The sequence below is a fragment of the Hyperolius riggenbachi genome, chromosome 6, assembly GCF_040937935.1.
Source record: "Hyperolius riggenbachi isolate aHypRig1 chromosome 6, aHypRig1.pri, whole genome shotgun sequence".
Classification (NCBI taxonomy): Eukaryota; Metazoa; Chordata; class Amphibia; order Anura; family Hyperoliidae; genus Hyperolius; species Hyperolius riggenbachi.
Window position 1 is genome coordinate 60,428,501 of NC_090651.1, and position 23,116 is coordinate 60,451,616.

Below are 23,116 nucleotides of genomic sequence, written 5' to 3' on the forward strand. Positions count from 1 at the left end.
CCCGGCTAACGGATAAGTACCCTATTAGCCAGTTACTACTGTAGTTATCTTTGATACTTGATTTTTTTTATGAATGTTATAATTACAAGAAATCATTCAGAGTAAAGTTTTAGCTGTGTGCTCAGCCTCTATATTCCCTCTGAACAACATCACAGATCTAAATTTACCATCTTGATGAAGTTGACATTAAACATAAACAAGCTCTGCCACTGTGTGCCAATGCCGGACTGAGAAACCCTGCGTGCCGACACAAGACTTAAAAACCCTGCGTGCCATGGTGCCTGTTAGACTCCAAAACTTTTGATATATATATATATTTATATATTCTGTGCTTAGATCAAGGAAGGATTTAGAGCTCATGTCAGGGTTTCATCACTTTACCGGTTCACAGTAATGCTACGTGTACACACTTGCGATAACGATCGTTCGCTAGGAACGATAATTGAAAGACGAACGATACGGCAACGATGGGATGCAGCGATCATCATACACATTTTAATGATCGTTCTCGCAGAAAAGAACGATCAGAAGGAAATGTTGCGTACACATTTATATAAAATTAAAATAAACACACTAACATGGAGTTACAACAGATACAAATATATGATTGTTAACTTGAAAGCAAAGTTTAATTGAAATGAGCAGTGTAACAATCTTTACGGCCGCGCTACACAGGAAGTACTGAAGCTGGGCAGAATTCAACGCAGGCGCATTGGCCCTTGTAACGATCGTTCTCGGCCGATGTCTGTACACACTATAGTTTTGCAACGTTTCTCTGTAGATACGATCCGTCAGGTTGGATATTTCCATCTTCCCGATGTCGTTCTTTTGTCGTGTCGTGTTAATGATCGTTGGGTAAAGTTTTTTCCCCGATTGTCGGCGGAACGATCGTTAATTAGCTGTTTCAAACGACCATAGTCGCCAGTGTGTACGCAGCTTAAGGCCTGGAACCCACTAGCAGGCTAGTGCTAAGCAGCTGTGATTTGAAAAGCTCTTGCAAATGTAAAAATCCCCCATAGCATTGCATTAGCAAGACCTTTTCAAATCACTAGCACTTTGGAAAAGGCTGCTAGTGAGTTTAAGCCCTGAGAAGCATTTAACCATCATCCTATTATTCAAATAGATCAAGGGAAGAAAGTGAGGAAACATCTCAGTAGGGACACAAACAATAATAAAATGTTCTCACTTTAGTGTAGACAAGTTTTAATCTTCCTAGTCTGTGATGATGCTAAGGAAATTTCTTTCATGTCTTTTCCCACAGTTGTCAATAGTTTTAGTGATGTGACAGGTTTTCTTTAAAATAAACCAGAGCTGTCAGCATAGTAAGTTTCAAAACGTACCCAGGGCTTTCTCTAGCCCCATAAGCACATGCGAGTCCCACAGGAAGTCCATGCATGTGCAAAATACTGCAACTGAACCAGTTACCAGGGCTTATTGTGGCTGATCGGCAGACCGCTGGAGGACATTGAAGGACTCACATGCGCATATGGGGCTGCAGGAAGCCCCAGGTAAGTATCAAATCTTACTATACTGACCGCTCTGGTACACTTAAAAGGCAAGTAAGGATAGTCAATGTGATGCAAATAAGTCTCGCATGGAGATTGGAATTAACCTATCAAAACAGCAAAGAGTGCATTTGACTAGCCCATTGCAAGCTGCATAAAGTTTGCATGCAAGCTAGATTTAGTAGCATCTCACTGACAATCTCTGAAAGCCAAAGTAAAATATCTGAACATGGAAGCACTTTGGTGATAGAGGGAGTTGCCTATGGAACTCTGTTTCCTAAAGCATTGCACACCCCTTCAATTTTGATTGTCCAATTTTGCCACCTCCATGTAGAGCTTACCTGCACAAGTTAAAAGGACAATTGAAGCAAGAGGGGTATGAAGGCTGCCATATTTATTTCCTTTTAAGCAAGGGCGTAGCAATGGAGGTTGCAGAGGTAGCCACCGCATCGGGGCCCTTGGGCCAGAGGGGCCCCGAAGAACCATCCCTCAACTACAGTATAGGCTCTCTATTGGCCCTGTGCTCATAATAATCACTTCTATAGAGACCTTGAATAGTGGTAATTATTAACAAACTGTTCCCCATTCCCTTCTTGCACCTCTGACACTGTAGTTGCCCTAGGCAGGTTTTGGTGCACCGTATCAATTGTTATGTATAGAATGCTTGGGGGGCCCCATTGTAAAACTTGCATCGGGCCCATAGCTCCTTAGCTACACCACTGCAGTTTTAAGCAATACTAGTTGCCTGGCTATCCTGATCCTCTGCCTCCATTACTTTTAGCCATAGACCCTGAACAAGCATGCAGATCAGTTGTTTCTGAAATTGTTAGTGGCTGGATAGTGTACTGGTTAAGGTACCCATACACCTCGAGATGATGGTCAGAGATTCGACCAAGAGACAAATGACTCACTAATTGAATCTGATTAGAGAAAGATCCGTCGCCTGCCCATACACCACAGGCTGATTCCTGATCAATTTCATGCTGAAATCGATCAGTGATCTGCCTTGTGACGCAGCATCTGTCATCTTTCCGACCCAACGCTATCCCTCTAATGTTTAATGTGCACTCTATATATTACCTGTCCACGGCTGCCACTTGCTCCGGGCTCCCTCCACTGTCCATACATGAACGCCGCACGTGGTTGCCTAGTAAGTGTGCGTGTGTGACATAACACACGCCCCCAAGTTACTAGGCAACCAGATGGGGCGCGACAGTGGAGGGAGCCCAGAGCAAGTGGCGGCCATGTACAGGTAATGTATAGAGTGCACTGGGGTGCACATTTAACATTAGGGAGACAGCGTTGGGGGCTTTGTTGCATTTGTTGCTCATCCCGATATTGCTTACTGTTACCGCCGCGCAACCAATCGAGCAAGTCGGCCCTATATCTTGCAGCATGTCCGAACGGTTAATGCAAGCAATTTTGGCCTGAAATTGGTTGTATTGTTTTCATTCATTTTTGTTTTCATCCGATTATAATAACCGAATCGGATGGTCGATCGGCCGTCAAGTCGCCTGATGTATTGCCATCTTTAGCACTCAAAATCTGTTGTCCTCATACTACATAGAGGTGGTAAAATTGGCCAATCAAAACAAAAGAGATGATTCTGTTGAGAAGCCAATCACTAACACACACACACAAAAAAAAAAAAAAATCAGCACAAACAGTAGCTTAATATCGGTAACAGTATATTCATCAGATTTTGCACCCAAATTCCTTTGCAACTGATACAGTATGAGGGCCCTTTTCCACTAGCGGCGATTGCCAAGCTGAATCGCAAAATCGCAAATCGCTAGTGATTTTCAAATCGCTACAGTTTGCATTTTAACATAGGAATTGCATTAATTTCCACTAACGCGTTTCGTTTCTTACTCAAGTGCGATCGCACCGCGGAACGATTTTTGTCGCAACTTTGTTATGCAGTGCAATGCAAAATCATGAACGCAATCGCCGAGAACTTTGCTGAATCACAATCGCTAGCGTTTAGCGCGAACACTAGCGATTGCTAGTGGAAAAGGGCCCTAAATGTACACGCCTTGTTCAATTCTTAATAAATGACACCACCTTTTTTTTATTTTAAAAGTTCTATTTCAAGTGAATGCAAATATATTCCAGAGAGCGAACAACCCAAAAATTACAGTGTTAAATTTCCAGCATTGTGTAAAAATACATTAATACTTTTGTTTTTTAAATTATAGACAAGTAAAATAACAAAACAAAACAAGAGATGGGTTGGATAGGTTGACATGCATCTTCCTATGGAGAGAGACATTTTGCCAGTGCACCAGTCTATCTAATGGTGACTAGGGATGGTCAATGATGGCAAATAATTCTGAGACGATGCAGGATTATGCAAATATATGCATCTTCAAAGTGGACCAATCAAATCCTGCCAAGGTGGAATTTGGTCCATTTTTAAGCTGCATACAGAATATGCATAATCCTGCATCATTTTGGAATTATGTGCATGTTACTGACCAACCTTAATAGTAATCCTACTAAGGCGGCATCCCGGTTTTACCAATTCTGAAGGTCACAAAATGTCTGCCATTGAGTCTGCAGCCAGCACAGGCAATCATACTGTTGCATTGTGGCCATTTTAAAATCTTAACTGACAATCCACATGCCTGTAGACTTTACAAGAAAAAGCCATCAAATCACTGGCAAACACACCTAAATAAAAGGTATCTATGGTGGACAATTCAGCTATAATGACTCCATAGTAAAGTGGTGCTTGTTTGCTGTGCTTTATCCTGATGCCTCTGTGCACGGATCACCATGGAGATAATGGTCACCATAACTACAGTACAATATTCAGCATCTGAAATCGGACCTGCGTGAATATGAACAGAAAGTACACGGAGAAATAGCACATTTTCCATAAAAAAATGACAAGCAGCATTCAGGAAGAAATCAAGAAATGCCAGTATACCTGGATGTGTTGATCCACTGGCCAAAATAGTGTATAAACTTATCAGCATTAGGCATAGTCAATAACATTTGCAAATTAATGCAGCTTGAAAATGGCCCAATCAAATATCACTGATGTGACATATAATTGGTCAATTTTCAAGCTGCATAAGATTAGCACAAAACGTTGCGTCAATTATTTGCATCTCATTGACTAACCATAACTACACATCAGTAGGGATGCCAATGAGATGCAAATCTATGCAGCTTGAAAATGGACCAATCAAATTAACCTCCCTGGCGGTAAGCCCGACACAGTGTCGGGCTAGCCGCCGCAGGGGATCGCATGGCCCCAGGAGGATATTTTGTAATAAAATGGCTTTATGTGGTTAAGCTAGCACTTGGCTAGCTAACCATGTCCCCCAAGCGCCTCCGGTTCCCTCTGATCACCACCGGTATACATAACCCCCAGGGATCCCGCGATAACGCAGCCTCCCAATCAGCACCCGGCTTCGCTATGGGGAGGATCGGAACTGCGCATGACGTCTATGACGTCATGTCTGATCGTTGCCATAGCGACAAGTGAAGCAAATTGGGAAGCTGCAGCTCTCGCGGGATCGCTGACGGGTGAGTGTTGCTGGCGGCGATCGGGGGGGGGGGGGGGGGGGTTAGACTGGTGTCGGGGGACTTGGGGGCCACAGTCAGCTAGCCTAGTGCTAGCTAACATTAACAAAACACTTCAATTTAAAAAAAAATCCCTCCCGCGGACGCAGCCACCGCATCTGCATATTGTCAGGGAGGTTAGGCCGAAGTGTATAGTGAAGGAGGCAGCACCCCATACAACCAAATAATTTCTTTTTTTCTTTGGTTTCTTTAGTAAATAATATATATCATTATTTTGGTATAATTGAAATACCAAATTGAACTTTCTTTTCAATCAATGAATCTCAATCAATTTTGTCCACCTAAAGTGCATACACACATCCAATTTTGATTGGCCAATCACTGACCAATTTTACCACCTCCATGTAGTATGAGGGCCAAGTGATCCTGAATACAATGAGCAGATTACTACATGCAAGTGGTAAAATTGGCCAAAATTGCATGTGTGTAGAGGGCTCTATCTCATAAACATTTGATTGGGTATGGTGGAAATGTTAAAGTGATCAAATCTCCCTTAGAAATGTTCAGTCTATAAAACTGGTCCATTTAAAAGAAATAAGGGTAAAAAATTGGACGGTGTGTGGCCACCTTTAGACGGAAGACATAGATGAATATTTGAGTGGTGTAATAAACCGGCAGTCATCACATGGTGCTTGCAGGTTCAGTCAAATGGCTTATTTTCCTCATATTCTTTTTCACTGGCTGACAAATAAGGATGGTCAGTGAGATGCAAATAATTGCTAGAGGATTATGCAAACCATGCATGCAAATTGATGCAGTTTCAAAATGGACCTACTGAATCCCATCAAGGTGATGTTTGATTGGTCCAGTTTAAAACTGCATACAAACTTTTCGCACTCCTGCATCAACTCGAAACTATTTGCATCTCATTGACCCTCCGTACTCCTGATCCTCCCAAAGGATCACACTGTTTGATAATCGGTAGAGCATTCTATACAGCTGGTCAACTAGATGCTCGTTTTTCTAACTTGCGTGCAAATCTGCCATGGGAAGCATCATCATACGCATGTACGTTCGTGTGGCTTTCCTGACTGATCAGTTACAGATTGGGACTGGATCAATCAATATGCAAGAGAAAAAAGAATTTGCAATCAGGTCTTTGTTGAAATGCTGTACCCACGTTTTGCCTGGTAAATCTCGGCCTCCAAGAAAAAGGCGGCTCTTATGTCAGGTGCGCATCATTATTAATAGGCTTAGGGCTGGAACCCGCTAGGCCGATTTTGGCAGCGTTTTGGGATCGCCGATGATTCCCAAAAATGCTTTGCCAATGAAAGTGTGTGGTGGGGAACCCACTAGTGCGACTGCAATCAGGGGTAATCACAATCTCAGGACATGTAGCATTCTGGGCGTGTACCTCGCTCAATGCTAAAGTATATAAGCGATGCAAAATCGCTTTTCAAAGCTACGATTTGGGGGGCCGGGCGATTACAATTTTAATAGACTTTAAAATACTCACCAGATGTGCAGATTTCTTGCTGCCTTCCGTAGCCCCTCCCCCTAAAGTAATGGGTCACAGGCGCTTCTCTGATTGGTCATAGAGAAGCATCTACAACCTCTCCCTTTAGGGGGCGGTGCTACGGACGAAAGTTGGACACCTGGTAAGTATAATCAAGTTGTTTAAAAATAAAAACCGTGAATCAGTAATCGAAAGCAACGTACCGTTTACTGTACAGCGCTTCTAAGCGTCAGTGGATTGCGAGCACAATTGCACTAGGAATTGCTGCACACAGCGCTTCAGGGATTCTTAGTGGGTTCCAGTCCATAGAGCTGTGTACGGCCATTGGCTCGCCTGTGGACTATACATTTGTGGAGAGAGGCTGGAGATAGGGGGATGAGAGGAATGCTCTGCAACAGCTGCTGGCACAAGGAGCAGATGCAATGGCTACCTAAGCGCTTAGTTGACTTGGTAGAAGTTTTGTGTAGATTGCGTGCAACCCACACTGAAAGCAAGATCTGCTGGAGGGCAATAATAAGATACAGACAGGCCTGGTGCACACCAAAAACCGCTAGCAGATCCGCAAAATGCTAGCGGATTTTGAAACGCTTTTTCTTCTTTTTCTGTAGCGTTTCAGCTAGCATTTTGCGGTTTTGTGAAGCGTTTTTGGTGTAGTAGATTTCATGTATTGTTACAGTAAAGCTGTTACTGAACAGCTACTGTAACAAAAAACGCCTGGCAAACCGCTCTGAAGTGCCGTTTTTCAGAGCGGTTTGCGTTTTTCCTATACTTAACATTGAGGCAGAAACGCATCAGCAATCCAAAATCTGCAGCAGCCCATGAGTATGCGTTTCTGCAAAACGCCTCCCGCTCTGGTGTGCACTAGCCCATTGAAATACATTACCCTAGCGGATCCGCACCCGCAAGCGGATCGCAAACCGCAGCGGAAACGCTCTGGTGTGCTCTAGGCCTTACAGAGAGCCACAGCTTAGAGAACAGCCATGCAATGTAACCTTGCAGTCACTGGATGCATTCTGTATAGATAAGTTAAGGAGTGCTGAAGCTTAAAGGACAACTGAAGTGAGAAGAATGTGGAGGTAGACACATTTATTTCCTTATAAACAATACCAGTTGCCTGGCAGCCCTGTTAGTTTATTTAGCTGCTGTAGTGTCTGAATAACACTAGAAGCAAACATGCAGCAAATCTCAGAAACACCTGATCTGCTGCATGCTTGTTCAGGGTCTATGTCTAAAAGCATAAGAAGAAGAGGAGGATCAGCAGGATAACCAGGCAACCGGTATTGCTTTAAAGGAAATAAATATGGCAGCCACCATATCCCTCTCACTTCAATTGCTCTTAAATGCCTCAGTTTATTGCAATAGAGGGCCAGAAACATTTCATTGTTTTAAAATAGAAAAGCAATAAAGGCAGAGTCCATTTATGTTACTTCTAAAAAACAAAACAAAAAATTAATATCCAACACAAAACAGACATTGCAGTTTTGGGTGGAGATCACCTTCAATACAGCCATTGCTAAGGTCTTAAGGCTGGTTTCCACTAGGGTGCCATTTCTGGATCGGACGCAGGACCTGAGCTTTTGTGAGAGTCTGCAGCCGCACTGCTATAGCCATACCATGCATGCCTATAGGCATTTGGGTGCGTGCTGATCAATACTGCAGCACGCTGTCTGAATCGTACCGACATGCAATTTGGACGGCAAGTCTATTGACTGAACATACAGGGATATGATGGGAATTCAGAAGTAGTGGAAACAGGCTCTCAGGGATGGATCACATTTGTGCCTGTGGCAATCACAGACAAATCCCCACAAGTGTTTTGCCGTGTGTGTGTTTTTTTTATTTATAGAAGCCAGTGATTACAATGAAAAATCACAATGCTATTTAGAATCGCAGACGCCTTCTGAAAATGCAGCGGCCCCATAAAAAATGTATTACATGTCATTTTACTTTCTGGCAAAGCGCAGCTGCACAAGTGTGATCCCTGCCTTTCTGAGCTCCTATGAGATGTCAGAGCAAGGCATACCTATGAATCAGCCGCCACTATATGGCTTACGCTGCTCCTGCACAAGTCCCTGTGGCGGTAATTACTATTCCCCCTCCAGGTCCACGTGGATAGTGGGGAAAGATCTAATTCGGCTTCCAGCTTTTGCTGGCAGCCGAATTGCAGCATTTCTGTAGTAATTTGTGTGCCGTCTTTTGACAGCACCCAAATTACTTACTGAGCTCCGCTATAGCCGTAACTCCTATTATGGCCAATGCTGGCGCCGGTTGCAGAGCAAAACCTTGTTTTTTCACTGCTGCAAATTCCACTCTAAAAACTGGAGAAAGCAGGTTTGAGAATGCTTGTATAAAATCAGAAACTTATAATGACAAAAAAAGGCATTTATCACCTCTAAATCAATAAATAAAATCTTTTTCTTTCTAATCTGACATTACATTGTGTAAAGTCCCATCTTCGCTAAGAGGACTGAGTGTAAGTGCTGGGCAGACCCGAGAGCGCGATCTTCCCCTGAACTCAACAAGAAGGGGATCTTTACGTCATGTACAGACTGTCCCTCCATACGCCATATACCCCATTTTTTAAGTTAAAAAATACACACATCAAGGTACCCTATTTTTAACTGAAAGAACCAACTGTGATTATCAACAACTTGTCTAACACAAAAAATATCCATCTCTAATATTCACATAACAATTTGCTTAGACAAAATACTTATATACACAAATCCTTGTGTTGACCTTAATTAAAAGTCACAAAAATAGAAGTCATTTTTAGATTAAAACGTGAATTTTTTTAAAACACTGTGATGGCTGCTTCGTACCCTGAACCAATATTCTATCACCTCGCTAGTTAGCTCGCTAGAGAAGACACTTCCATTTGTCCACTGTTTATTGGAAAATTGGGTCAACTTCTAGCTAAAATATTTTTTCACGGAAAGAGAAATCATCAGGGAAAAAATAGAAGTAAAATGCAGCTGACCACTGTAGAGATCAACCCTCATTTGAGCTGGAACCTCTGACCCGCTGTTCCAACTCTCTATCTAGCCCCGCATATTAAAAAAAAAAATTGGAGTGTGGCAGGACTTAAGGTGCCCATATATGGCACAATTTTTCATTTTTTCTTTCGTTTTGATAATTTAGTTTGATTATTCCGTTAGATTGAATACAAAGATTTTTCCAGCATGTCCGATCAGATTTTTCTAGAAAAAAACGGGATAAACATTCGAACTTCTGGATCAAAAAATATTTTCAACTTTCATTTGATTATTTAGATCGAATATATTGGAAAATCGAAAGTTTTCATTGTATCGTGTATGGGCAACATTAGAAAATACTTTTTGCTTTTCACATGCACAGATACCATGTCTAAGAGTATATGCCTAGGCATATCCGTGCTACAAAGAAAGGGCAAGGTATGTTGGAAAGTGGGGGCGTAGCATTAAGTTAATTATGGGGGAGTGGTTAGCAAAAAAATAAAAACAATTGTAGAAATGGGCTTTGAATGTTAAACTTATAAAAACAAAATCTAAAAAAAAAAACCCCAAAAAACTGCACACATTTCCTTTAGGGTCCTTTTATATCTAACACAGTGAGTTGCGTTGCGGTACTCTCCCCCGTCACAGCTCGTCGCAGTGGCCACTGAAGTCAATGGAACACGACACACTGCGTGCGGTGCTATGCTATGGAAGGGCTCCGAATAACACACAAGCTGCAATGCGTTACTGTGTGACGCCCACAGTAGTCCCAGAAGTGCACCTGAAGTTCCATATTAATTTTTCTTCTTAGGTCGCACCCCAACTACAACACGCGGTGCATCTTTTTGGCTGCTGTGCGATTGCTTTAAATCGCTCTGCAACGCAATACATGCACCAAGTAAAAAAGGAACTTTAAAATCCTAGTTCAGGCTTGTGTTTTCTTAATGCATATTGCATACCTGAAATCCATAAAACGTTGTGCATTACACATGAACCACTTTTGCATATTCATTACTTCCTGGCTGACTGGGTTTCCAAAGTTTGGACAAATCATAGACTGCTTTTCAGTCTAGCCAAACTCCTCCCCCTTTCCTATCATCACCCGCAGGAAGAAGCAAGAGGGGAGCGGTTATGGTACTCCAGCCAGTCTTTTCTTATGAACAGCTGACCCCGCCCACAGAAAGGAGCAGAGATATTATGTGGGTGTGGTCACGTGACAGGAATGTGGGGTTATCCTGTGAAACTTTAGCTGCTCCCTATTAGTGACATTACATGGAGAACAATGTCAACAAGCTTATAGTGAATGGATCAGCTGCGTTATCACGACTTCCAACTGGTCCACTTCACAGTGTAGGAGGAACAAACCTTTAAAACTTTTCTTCTAAAACTAAAAGGAGTGGATATACAATAATTTCTCCATTCTCATAGATAACGCACCTCATGACATAAATATACAGTATCATTCCTTTTTTTTTTAGGAAATCCTCTAAGTATAAACAAAAATAAAACGCAAACTAGGTTTCAAGTAGGCGGGATGTGGAATGCCACCTAGTGTTCTACAATGACGGGCCCACAAGGGAGCGACGTGAGCTGATGACCTGCATCGCCTTCTAGTTCATTCTGGACACACTATTCGGGGAGTAGAAAATACTTTGTAAGTGCACTTCAGTGTTTGCGGATCAGCCGCGCTTTAGTTGGGAGTGGCGGAATGCACAGAGACGGAAACGTTCCTCCGGGAATTGGTAACGTGGCGCTGCTGGGCCAGGAATGATCGTCCTGAATCCTTCCCTCCTCGTCCTGCCAGGCGGGATTCCATCGCCAGCTTCTGGTGCTCGATGTTCTGCAGAGACAGAGTCATGTCAGTTGCACTGCATCTACCCTGCACCTTACAGCCGCCAACATATGGGCACACTGTTGCTTTATGATTAGGATTGTTCACCAAAAGCAAATTTGAATTACATTTTTTTGCAACTATGGCAACGGTACAGAGTTAGGGCCTGTTCTCTCTAGGGCGATCCCGCCCGCTATGGCAACGGTACAGAGTTAGGGCCTGTTCTCTCTAGGGCGATCCCGCCCGCTATGGCAACGGTACAGAGTTAGGGCCTGTTCTCTCTAGGGCGATCCCGCCCGCTATGGCAACGGTACAGAGTTAGGGCCCATTCTCTCTAGGGTGATTAGCAGGTGATTCCCGCTAGTCGTTTTTAAAGCGCTAGCGCAAATGCAACCTAATGGCAGTGATCTCACTGCCGCAAAATCCTGCCGATCACAGGCGTTTTGCGATTAACGGCAATTGCAAAACAGTGTTAGCAATCGCTGTACAGTGCTTTTACAAGCGCTAGAAAAGTACAGAGGCGCCAGTAGGATAAAACACACAAAAATGTTTAAAATTTTCGGGAAGCGGTGGTGGACCAGCAAACCCCAAAAACAGACAATGGTACTGTCGATTATGGTCAAAAACAAAGAGGTGCCAAGCTCCGTTCGGACTCCGTGCTGTTGTTTGCTCCGGTTATTTACTGCCTGATAAAGCAGGATTTTGCCTGCGAAACGCGTTGCAACTTGTACTAGTAGTATGTGAATAAATTGTTTTTGACCATAATCGCCAGTACCATTGTCTGTGTTTGGGGTTTGCTGGTCCACCACCGCTTCCCGAAAATTTTAAACATTTTAGTGTGTTTTATCCTACTGGCTCCTCTGTACTTTTCTACGCATCAAGAATCCACCCTTGGTGGAAGGGTGACATACCCTAATTTTTCCTTCTATCCACAGAGAGCGACGTTTTAATCCTGAGTGGGGACAGGCTTGTTCTCCCCACCTGCCTATACAGTGGTTACCTTGGCGGTAACCCTGGTTTGTGAGTATAACACTTACACTATTTTTTCAATTCACCAATTCCAGTGCATACACTATATTGGGCTCTCGGTTCTTTGTTTTACATGTTTACAAGCGCTGATTGCGATCGTCGAATCTCGGAAGTGTACAGTGATTTTACCGCGCTAAAACCACTTACGCTTTTTAAATGTGAATGGGCCCTTAGGTCTCCATTTCTTGTATCAGTTGCTGGCTTGAAAAGAGTGAGAGTTTTGTTGATATGATTGGATATTTGAATACATCAGCTGCAAATCGCAGAATATCAGCTCTAGTGAATAGGGATGATCAATAAGATGCAAATAATTCTGGGTTGATACAGCTTGAAAATGGACCAAATGACTCCCACCAAAGTTTAAACTGATTGGGTCCATTTTCAAGCCACATATATTTGCATCCAGAATTTGCATAATCCTGTATCAACTCAGAATGACTTGCATCTCATTGATCATCCCTACTAGTGAACTACCCATTAGACCGGACAGTAAAAATCTTATTTTCCAGCATACCTTGTTGTACCAGGCCGTTACGATGAGCTTCTCCTCAATTTCACGTAATTTTGCCTGCCGACAGTCGCCCTGTATAAGAGAATGTAGACGTTACCATGCAGGAAATGAAACAAATATTTGAAGTCCACCCAAAGCACGGAAGGTGTTCTTATTTAATTACTTTTCAAAATGCTACCAGCTTCGTCATTGTGCTCATCCCCTGCCTGTAATAATTTCCCATTCAGTGGGGCAGATTTATCAAGACGAGTGCCAGAAAAAGTGTAGCAAAACTGTTGCTAGATACGTGTAGTACTAGAGCAGTTGCTCAAAGCAACCAATCAGAATCCTCAATCTAGGCAGCTGTTCCATTTTTGCAGCATGTTTCTCCAAGCTTCCTTGCACTGTCTGATCCATGTGCCCTACTGACTCCGTATGAATATACACATCAGTCTGACTCCACTGGCTGTCTGTTTTATTGGCCGCAGTTATTGAATTACATCTGCAACAAATAGACAGCCAACATTTTTTATATATTTGTTTTACAGAAATGGCCCCACAATCCTGTAAGATCCCATCCACAACGTGCAGATCCCTCTAATGCTCCAATATATCCTCTTACCTCCAGCATTTCAATCCTGCGGTCCTTCTCCGTCAGCTGTTTCCTTAGTAACATGATCTCCGCCGATGCCGGGTTCAGCTTGGGGTCCAACGTCTTTATTACCTGCAGAGGAACCGGTGTGATATTGTTACAATGGAGAAGCTTCAGGGTAGGAACACACTAGGCAGAAACGCTAGCGTTGCAGAAAACGCATATAATGTAAGTCAATGGGCTGCATGGAAAAAATGCAGGTTTGTGTTCTGCAATGGACTTGTTGCATATTTTTCCAAAATGCATCTAAAACGCACATAATGAATGTCAATGGTAATGAAGAGGTATTGTGTTTTAGTGCATTTTTTTAACCACTTCCCTTCCCCCGGGACAAGTAACTACGTCCCTGCAAAATTCCATATCTCCTTGCAGGGACGTAGCTACTACGTCCCTCCCAGACGCGCGCTCCCGCTCCCCCCCGCCACGCTCGTTACTGCTGCCGATTGTTAGCCAGTAGATCAATGAATGGGAACACAGTTCCCATTCATTGTTCTAAGTCCCCGTGTGAATGACCGCTGCCAGGCCCGCCATCAGGGGGGGACATCCGTGACTCCCGTCACGGGCCCCGGACCTGCAGGGGGGCCCCGTCCCCGCCGCGGCCCTGGCGGGTGCCGCCCGGCCACCGCTAAACATCCCCTGGCCGCTGCTCCCTCCCTCTAGCCGCCTCCGCCGCCCATCAGACCCCGATCAGGCGGCGACAATAGTGCGGGCGCTAGGACCCAGCGCCCGCACTGATATGCGGAAGTGACGTTACTTCCGCATATAGAGCGGGTGCGTCCAGCGCCCGCTCTTACTGGTCGGGTCGCCGCTGATCTTGAGGTCTGACACTGCTGGCAGCCTGGCAAGGTAGGGGAAGCAGCGGCGGCGGCTGGGGGGGGGGGGCCTCCCTGTCACTCACTCACTCACTAGCTAAAGGGCCTCCCTGTCACTCACTCACTAGCTAAAGGGCCTCCCTGTCACTCACTCACTCGCTAAAGGGCCTCCCTGTCACTCACTCACTAGCTAAAGGGCCTCCCTGTCACTCACTCACTAGCTAAAGGGGCTCCCTGTCACTCACTCACTCACTCCCTAAAGGGCCTCCCTGTCACTCACTCACTAGCTAAAGGGGCTCCCTGTCACTCACTCACTAGCTAAAGGGGCTCCCTGTCACTCACTACCTAAAGGGCCTCACTGTCACTCACTCACTCACTCCCTAAAGGGCCTCCCTGTCACTCACTCACTAGCTAAAGGGGCTCCCTGTCACTCACTTACTAGCTAAAGGGCCTCACTGTCACTCACTCACTCCCTAAAGGGCCTGTCACTCACTCACTCCCTAAAGGGCCTCCCTGTCACTCACTCACTCCCTAAAGGGCCTCCCTGTCACTCACTCACTAGCTAAAGGGGCTCCCTGTCACTCACTCACTAGCTAAAGGTGCTCCCTGTCACTCACTCACTAGTTAAAGGGGCTCCCTGGCACTCACTCACTAGCTAAAGGGGCTCCCTGGAACTCACTGCCTAAAGGGGCTCCCTGTCACTCACTCACTCCCTAAAGGGGCTCCCTGTCACTCACTCACTCCCTAAAGGGGCTCCCTGTCACTCACTCACTCCCTAAAGGGGCTCCCTGTCACTCACTCACTCACTCCCTAAAGGGGCTCCCTGTCACTCACTCACTCACTCCCTAAAGGGGCTCCCTGTCACTCACTCACTCACTCACTCCCTAAAGGGGCTCCCTGTCACTCACTCACTCCCTAAAGGGGCTCCCTGTCACTCACTCCCTAAAGGGGCTCCCTGTCACTCACTCACTACCTAACCTGGGGGTCCCTGTCAGAATCCAGGTGAGAGGTGTCTACCATAATAAGGGGGCATTCTGCCTATTTATGTGAAATGCTGTCTATTTATGTGCCTCATGACTGCTGAATTTGTCTTGTTTGGGGCCTAATGATTGAATTTTTACTTGTTGGGGGCCTCATGATTTGTTGGGAGCCTCAAGATTGCTGAATTTGTCTTGTTGGGGGCCTCATGATTTGTTGGGAGCCTCATGATTTGTTGGGGCCTCATGATTGCTGAATTTGTCTTGTTGGGGGCCTCATGGTTTGTTGGGGTCCTCATGTTTGCTGAATTTGTCTTGTTGGGGGTCACATGATTGCTAACTGCGAGACTATGGGAAAAGCTGAATCATTACCATATGAGACAATAGCATTAAACCTACTTTTTTAGCTTTTTTAAACAGAAAATAAAACTGGGAGGTTCTAAAAAAATGATGGAGCACTTCCTCCTTCCGGCTTGAAGGAGGAAGTGCTCGATATCGAGGCTTGCAAAGCGTCCATTCGGACACTTGCACCTCGTTGAAACGCTGGGCGGAGAGCGGCGTTCTGGGTAATTAACCCCGCCGCATCTAGCCGCTCAGCTGTGGCAATTAGAGCTAACTTGAATCACGAGTATCCACCGTGGTTATTCGTGATTAATTTGTGGACAGCAAGCCTCCAACTAGCTCTGCCAACATGTAATGGCTACGCACATTTCTCAGTTTGGGGGGGGGGGGGGGGGGGCAGACTGATAATTTGTGAGGGGCCCCAAAATTTCTGATGGCGGCCCTGACCGCTGCCATCCATGAGACGGCTCCGCCATTCACAAAAGCAAGCCAATACTACACATAGGGAAGTTATGTGTTAGGACATCTTGTGGCCTAATAGTAAAACTACATCTAAAACCTTTAAACAGACTTATTTTAACATTTAAAATTAACCCCTTACCTCCCATACTCCCCTATCGTTCTCCCTAAAATATATAATATATATGCACAATTAAAAAAAATACATAAATAGCCTTAGGGACTGAACTGTGTTTTGTTACCTTGACAAAGGGGACCCCACGGGGCCCCGAAACGAATCGTTGGTTTATGGAATGGCATGTGTCACTTTTTTGGAATTAAAACATTGAACTAGGTTCATCAAGAGTGTGCGGATTCTCTGGATCTTCTTTGTACGAATATGCTAATCCAGCACCTCTGAGGTGGTGTGCAATTCCCCAGTGGACTTTTGAACTTTAATATGTATGTCAAGATGTTATATTACTGTTATTTTATAAATTATGGGCTTGAAATTAGTGATGGACTCAAAACTGAAAAAACTGCACCTTTATTTCCAAATAAAATATTAGTACTAAGGAAAAATTTTAAACGTTGCAATGTACGGGACAAATGGGCAAATAAAATGTGTGGGTTTTAATTATGTGGGTTTTAATTACGGTGGCATTATTTTAAAATAATGATTTTTTTTTCCTGTTAAAACACATTTAGAATAAAATAATTCTTAGTAAAAAAAGTACCCCCCCAAAGAAAGCCTAATTGGTGGCGAAAAAAAACAAGATATAGAAATGTTTCATTGTGATAAGTAGTAATAAAGTTATAGGCGAATGAATGGAAGGAGCGCTGAGAGGTGAAAATTGCTCTGGTTTTTTAAGGGGAAAACCCTTGGTGGTAAAGTGGTTAGAAAACAAGTTTGATGATATATTTCCGCTTCCTGTTGACTTCCTAGTGATTAGCATAAAACACAACAACAATGCATACAAAACGCATATGCAATTTATATATATATATATATATATATATATATATATATATATATATATATATATATATATATATATATATATATATATATATACACACAAATTTGGCTGCCGCCGATTTACATGTACATTTCAGCACCACCCTGCACCAAAATTTTGCTGCACCGTTTTTAAATGTACGCATTGGTTATGCTGGGAATACACGTTTCGTTTTTGCCTTCGTTTTAGCCTTCGATTCGTTCGGTAAACGAATCGAGTGTTGAAAACGTATATGAAAATAGTCATAATCTCATTATAGTTTCGATTAATAGACCCCAAAAACGAACGACTAGTGATCGAACATGTTTGATATTATCTCTCTTTATCCATCTAATCGAGCCATAGGTAGGCTTGATGGCTGTTCAGATCGATTATATATTAGTTTATGCCGTCCGTCCCCGTACTACGTTTCGTTTCTTTGCAGCCTTCGATCATTGGAAAAACGAAACCATCAGAATCGAAAAAAAAAACGAAACCGTGGGTGGTGATATTAACCGTACGGTCGATTATTTCGGGATCGAAAAGGACAAAAGGCACAATCGAAACGAAGGTTTAAACGAAGGCAAAAACGAAACGTGTATTCCCAGCATTAAACCTTGTAACTGCATCTTAAATTAAATATCAAAAGTTCTGTCAGTGAGACATGGCTGTTTACACAGGATATTTACATTGTCTTTCTTCCTTGAGGCACGGATTGTTATGCTGAGAGGTATCTTATCAGTTGCCTGACCTTATTTCATTTATTTACAGCGGAAAACTGACTTTTTTTTGTCCGTCTCACTGGATCGGAAAACTGACAGTGAACAAATCCTATTTTATAAACAGTCTGTCACTCGTCTGTCGTTGGATTAGTTGTGGTAAGCACTTCTGTGCTATCCGCGATTTCTCTGGAAGAGCAGAAGCGTTTCCCATATTGCCTATGGTTGAAACACATCTGCGAGGCACCAACAGGACCACAAACTGACACCACACTGTCCACTCTCTCTGGGCCTTTGTGCTCCGGCTCAAGTGAAAACCTAACCTTAGACCTGGATGCTTGGTTGTATCTGGCACGTCACACACTAGATTGTCAGCTGAGATGATCTTGAACAGCCTCCTTACCCAAGTTCCAAAAGTAAAGAGAATTGAACATCCGGCACTACTGACAATATTATTTAAAGCGGTATAAAACCCTGACATAATATTCAATAAAAACATGTTTTCCTACTTTTTATATGCCATTTATATTAGCAGGATTTATTTATTATTTATTTATTTATAAAGCGCCAACATATTACGCAGCGCTGAACAATAATTTAGGTTACAGACAATATTTAGGGGTGACATACAGCAATATGACAATACAGGATACAAGAAAACCAGATCACACACCAAGATGGCGCCGTAAGGAGGTTGCCAGGGCACACAGGGCTCCGGCCTTTCTCCCTTTTCTCCCCGACAGCACTGCCACCTTCTGCGGGGATGGATCCCCGCTGCTTCCAGGGATCCAGGGATGTGGTGCTGTGCTTTTGGGACCCAGGGCACGCTGTGAGATCGGCTGTACGAGCCGGATCGGCGTGGCCAGAGGCCGCATGGCCACCCACGTGGAGGGACTAGCGGGCGCCCCCCAGGATCGCCGCTCACCAGCATCGGGGTCGGTTGTGATCTCCTCTCCCACTACAAAGGCCCACCGCCGGCATCCTTGCAGCTGGTCCCGGGCGGGAGCCGATCACTGCCGGCGGACAATAGCGGGGAGTCGAGTTGAAGATAAGGAAGCGCCCGCGGGGACGAGCGGGAATCGATCCGGACGGCGGTGGGGACACGGCGGGAGTCGATCCGGCGGCTAATCGAGCTGCTGGGTCGACCCGTGTATTCCTAGCATAAGAGGCGCCCCAGGGCCCCCAACCCTTTAATCTCTACTTATCTGGGTTGCAGTCACTTTTTTTATTTCTCTCTGCTTCAAACACAATATGGGAATGATAGCTGAGTGAGTTGTGCGCCCCCTTGTACACTGCGCCCTGAGGCTCTCTCGCCTCTGCCTCGGCCCTGCACACATCCTCTTTCCATTCTCATCTTAGCCAAGTTCTGTCTAGCAGGTTTTTGAGGCTTTACTGACAGTTCTGGACACTAGATCATGCTGGGAAGTGTTATAATTTAAGTAGGCCTCAGTTATCTGGACTAAGTTTTAGGTAAAAGGCTTGTTCGCAGAGTATACCTTTAAGTAGAGTTTCTCACAGAAGAGATGATTGCAAGCAGATACTGAGACGATGTTTCTAGTACAAGGTCTTAGGCCTACACTGCCCCAGACAGATAGACTACAGGAACAATCAACATAGGCCATATTTACCAAACATAACATTCTTTGTATGTAGGGTAAATAAGTACTTGGAATATTATTTGAGTAGGTGTGTGTCATTACCCTACGAGGGATCTGAACCAATTAGAGTTTTAGGGGGATGGTTCAGATGATGACACAGTTAACTCTTTCCTGGTCAGTATTAAGGTTCATGATGGGCCAACGGATCTCACTAAAGGTAGCTATACACTGGTCGATTTGCCATTAGATCGACCAGCTGACAGATCCCTATCTGATCGAATCTGATCAGAGAGGGATCGTATGGCTGCCTTTACTGCAAACAGATTGTGAATCGGTTTCAGCCTGAAACCGATCACAATCTGTTGAGCTGCTCCTGCCGCCTGTCCCCCCCCCCCCCCGTATACATTACCTAAAGCTGGCTCCGGGTCCTCTTCTCCGCGCTGCACCCCGCACCGCATCCCAGCGTACACTGTGTCACTCCGTGACCAGGAAGTTCAAATAGAGTGCCCTCTATTTGAACTTCCTGGTCACTGCAGTGACACAGGAAGTTAATGTACGCTGGGATGGAAGCAGGAACAGAGCGGTGCAGCGCGGAGAAGATGCCCGGGAGCCAGCGTCAGGTAATGTATACCTGATCGGATCGGCCGCCGCTAGCGACGCGCTCCCTACCCGTGGGCGATCGACGGTATTTTTCCGCACGGCGCGATTGACGGACCGATCCGATTTCGGGAGGAAATCGGATCGGCGGGTGCGTTTAGCGCGAACGATTGGCAGCAAATTCGATCCCAGTGATCGAATCTGCTGTCGAAAAGGGCCGCAAATCGGGCCAGTGTATGGCCAGCTTTACTTTCCAGCTCTCTATCTACTGACTGGAACCCTAATTACTTTCCTTTATTTATGTAATCTGATATAACGTATGCTGTATGTATTAGATGGGCCTCAGGGCTTGATAGTTAGCTGTAACGTAGCATAGACAGAAGATGACCTGATTACCACTCAACAGGAAGGTAATCAAGAAGCTGTAACAACAGACTAAAGGCAGCCATACACTGGTCGATGTGCCATCAGATCGACCAGCTGACAGATCCCTATCTGATCGAATCTGATCAGATAGGGATCGTATGGCTGCCTTTACTGCAAACAGATTGTGAATCGATTTCAGCCTGAAACCGATCACAATCTGTTCAGCTGCTCCTGCCCCCCCCCCGCGCATACATTACCTGATGCGGGCTCCCGGGCGTCTTCTTCGCATCTTCTCAGCGCTGCACCCGCTCCATCCCGGCGCTTCCTGTGTCACTCCGTGACCAGGAAGTTCAAATAGAGCGCCCTCTATTTGAACTTCCTGGGTCACTGCAGTGACCCAGGAAGCGCCGGGATGGAGCGGGTGCAGCGCTGAGAAGATGCGGAGAAGACGCCCGGGAGCCCGCATCAGGTAATGTATTTTTCATCGGATCGGCCGCTGCTAGCGACGCGCACTTTACCCGCGGGCGATCGAGGGTAATTTCCCGCACGGCGCGATCGACGGACCGATCCGATTTTGGGAGGAAATCGGATCGTCGGCGGCGTTTACCGCGAACGATTGGCAGCAGATTCGATCCCAGGATTGAATCTGCTGTCGAAACGGCCAGGAATCGGGCCAGTGTATGGCCACCTTTACTAAAGAAGAATCTGCTTTGCTAAGATGTAACGAACTGTATCTGTATATCTGTTTACTGAATAAACACTTTGGAACTTGGAAGATGCCTAAAGGAGTTCTATCTCCTATGCTGTTTTGCTGTGATGAGAGTCGTGTTTGTAGCTCTTACTAATGAGTTGCTGGTGCCGGAATAAAGGTGTGTTGTTGCTGATAGAAACATATAGTTTCTTACAGGAAGTAAAAATAATGGTCCCCCACCCCATCCAGCAACCTAAACTGGATGAGGTGAATTCCTAAGTTATGATTCTGCCTAGTAACAAGCCACACAAGGCTCTCCAGTAGCCAAACAACCCTGCGTGGCTCAGCACAGTTTCCCCACACTACACATATAGAGGCTGCACACAGTTACCTCCATACAGACTTACATTTCTGGCTTTTTCCAGATAGATCTTATAACGATCCTCCATGGCTTTCATGTCCTCGTCCTTCTTGTGCAGCGCCGCTTCCAGCTCCTCGATTCTTTTTACTTTAAATATAAAATCGTGTGTTATAGATCACCTTAAAGATTATTATATAGACAATTTATTTTTGTATTATTTATTTTTTATTTTTATTAAATTATTTAAAAGACAACTGAAGTAAGAGTTATATGGAGGCTGTCATCTTTATTTCCTTTTTAACAATACCAGTTGCCCTGCAGCCCTGCTGATCTATTTGGCTGCAGTAGTGTCTGATCACACCAGATACAACCATGCACCTAGTCGGAAACATCTAATGTCAGAAACACCTGATCTGCTGGATGCTTGTTCAGGGGCTATGGCTAAAAGTATTAGAAGCAGAGGATCGGCAGGGCTGTCAGGCAACTGGTATTGTTTAAAAGGAAATACATATGGCAGCCTCCATATCCCTCTTGCTACAATTGTCCTCTAAAAGGCCTATTTATAAAGCCTGACTATATGAAAAGTCATCACTCCTTTAAGCCACAAACTGTGAACAAGCATGCAGATCAGATGTCTGAGAAAAATCTGCATGTTGTTTCAGGTGTGTGATTTAGAAACTACTGACCACAAACACCAGCAGGAGAGGCAGGGAAACGGTATTGATTAAAATGTAATAAATATGGCAGCCTCCATAGGTCTGCCACTTCGGGTTTTAAGCTAATCGGCACTTTTATAAATCCGGCGATACCAAAATCTTTTTGAAGAAATAATGGCAAATATTTCGGGGAACAGCCTGACACTTTTTTTTTTATAAAATATGACCCCAAAACTTGCCTGTGTGCACAAAAAACTATTTCAGTGGAAACATACCCAGTTATGCATCTGTGAGCTGAGAAAAAGGCAAGTCACAGGGTAAGTGGATTGTGCATTGCAGCTTATCCAGCCGACCCCCTAACTCTACACACAGATTACACTGAACATAATCTCATATTCTACTTATGCATCTAAATCCCTGTTGTAACTATGAACTAGTTAATAATATTTCTCTGAGCATATTCAGCTTCCTGCTTAAGCCGCCTCCATCAGCCTAATCTCAGCATTCTCCTGTCCTGGATCCGGTGTAAAATCCTGAGCTGCTTCCGTGAGGATTATTACAGAAATTATCCAGTTTCTTCTGTCGCAGCTGGATGAGGCTTCCTGCAGCCGTACCTCATGTAAGCCTCTTAAGTTGGCCATATATTATTTAAAGTATTTATATATACTGTGCCATCTAGCAATCTGGGGGCCAATCAACCATCTTCTTCAATAAAAATCGAATTGAATGGAAATCGGTGCCACCACAAGCATGACTGATAAACTATTCAACCAATTCAAGGCCGAAATTGGTCAAAATTATCAACCAGGAATGCTGGGAATCCTCGGACTGACATAGTCAATCGGGTGCATGGTGGAACAATGTGTGATATCAGGAGTGAGGAAACCACCGGCTGCTGTCCCTCCCAAATGTTAGATGTAACCCCTGGTGCCCTGTGCATTAAAATGATTTACCCGTGATGCGCGTGATGTCACACACACTACCTTCTACAACGCCGGCAGCCACATGGGGCGCCAATGCGGATGTACG

The 23,116-nt window shown here is 44.5% G+C and overlaps 1 protein-coding gene across 1 annotated transcript in view; it reads right to left on the bottom strand.

The window, feature by feature from the left end:
• Positions 1-2,871: 2,871 nt before the first annotated feature.
• Positions 2,872-23,116, bottom strand: part of HOOK1 (hook microtubule tethering protein 1) — a 105,348-nt gene continuing 85,103 nt past the window's right edge. The window contains exons 19-22 of the mRNA XM_068239390.1: positions 21,478-21,578; positions 13,503-13,604; positions 12,905-12,973; positions 2,872-11,370 (exon numbers count right to left, since the gene is read on the bottom strand). Of these exons, the coding sequence (XP_068095491.1) occupies positions 11,221-11,370; positions 12,905-12,973; positions 13,503-13,604; positions 21,478-21,578 (422 nt within the window). The 3' untranslated portion in view covers positions 2,872-11,220. The remainder of the gene's footprint in view (positions 11,371-12,904; positions 12,974-13,502; positions 13,605-21,477; positions 21,579-23,116) is intronic.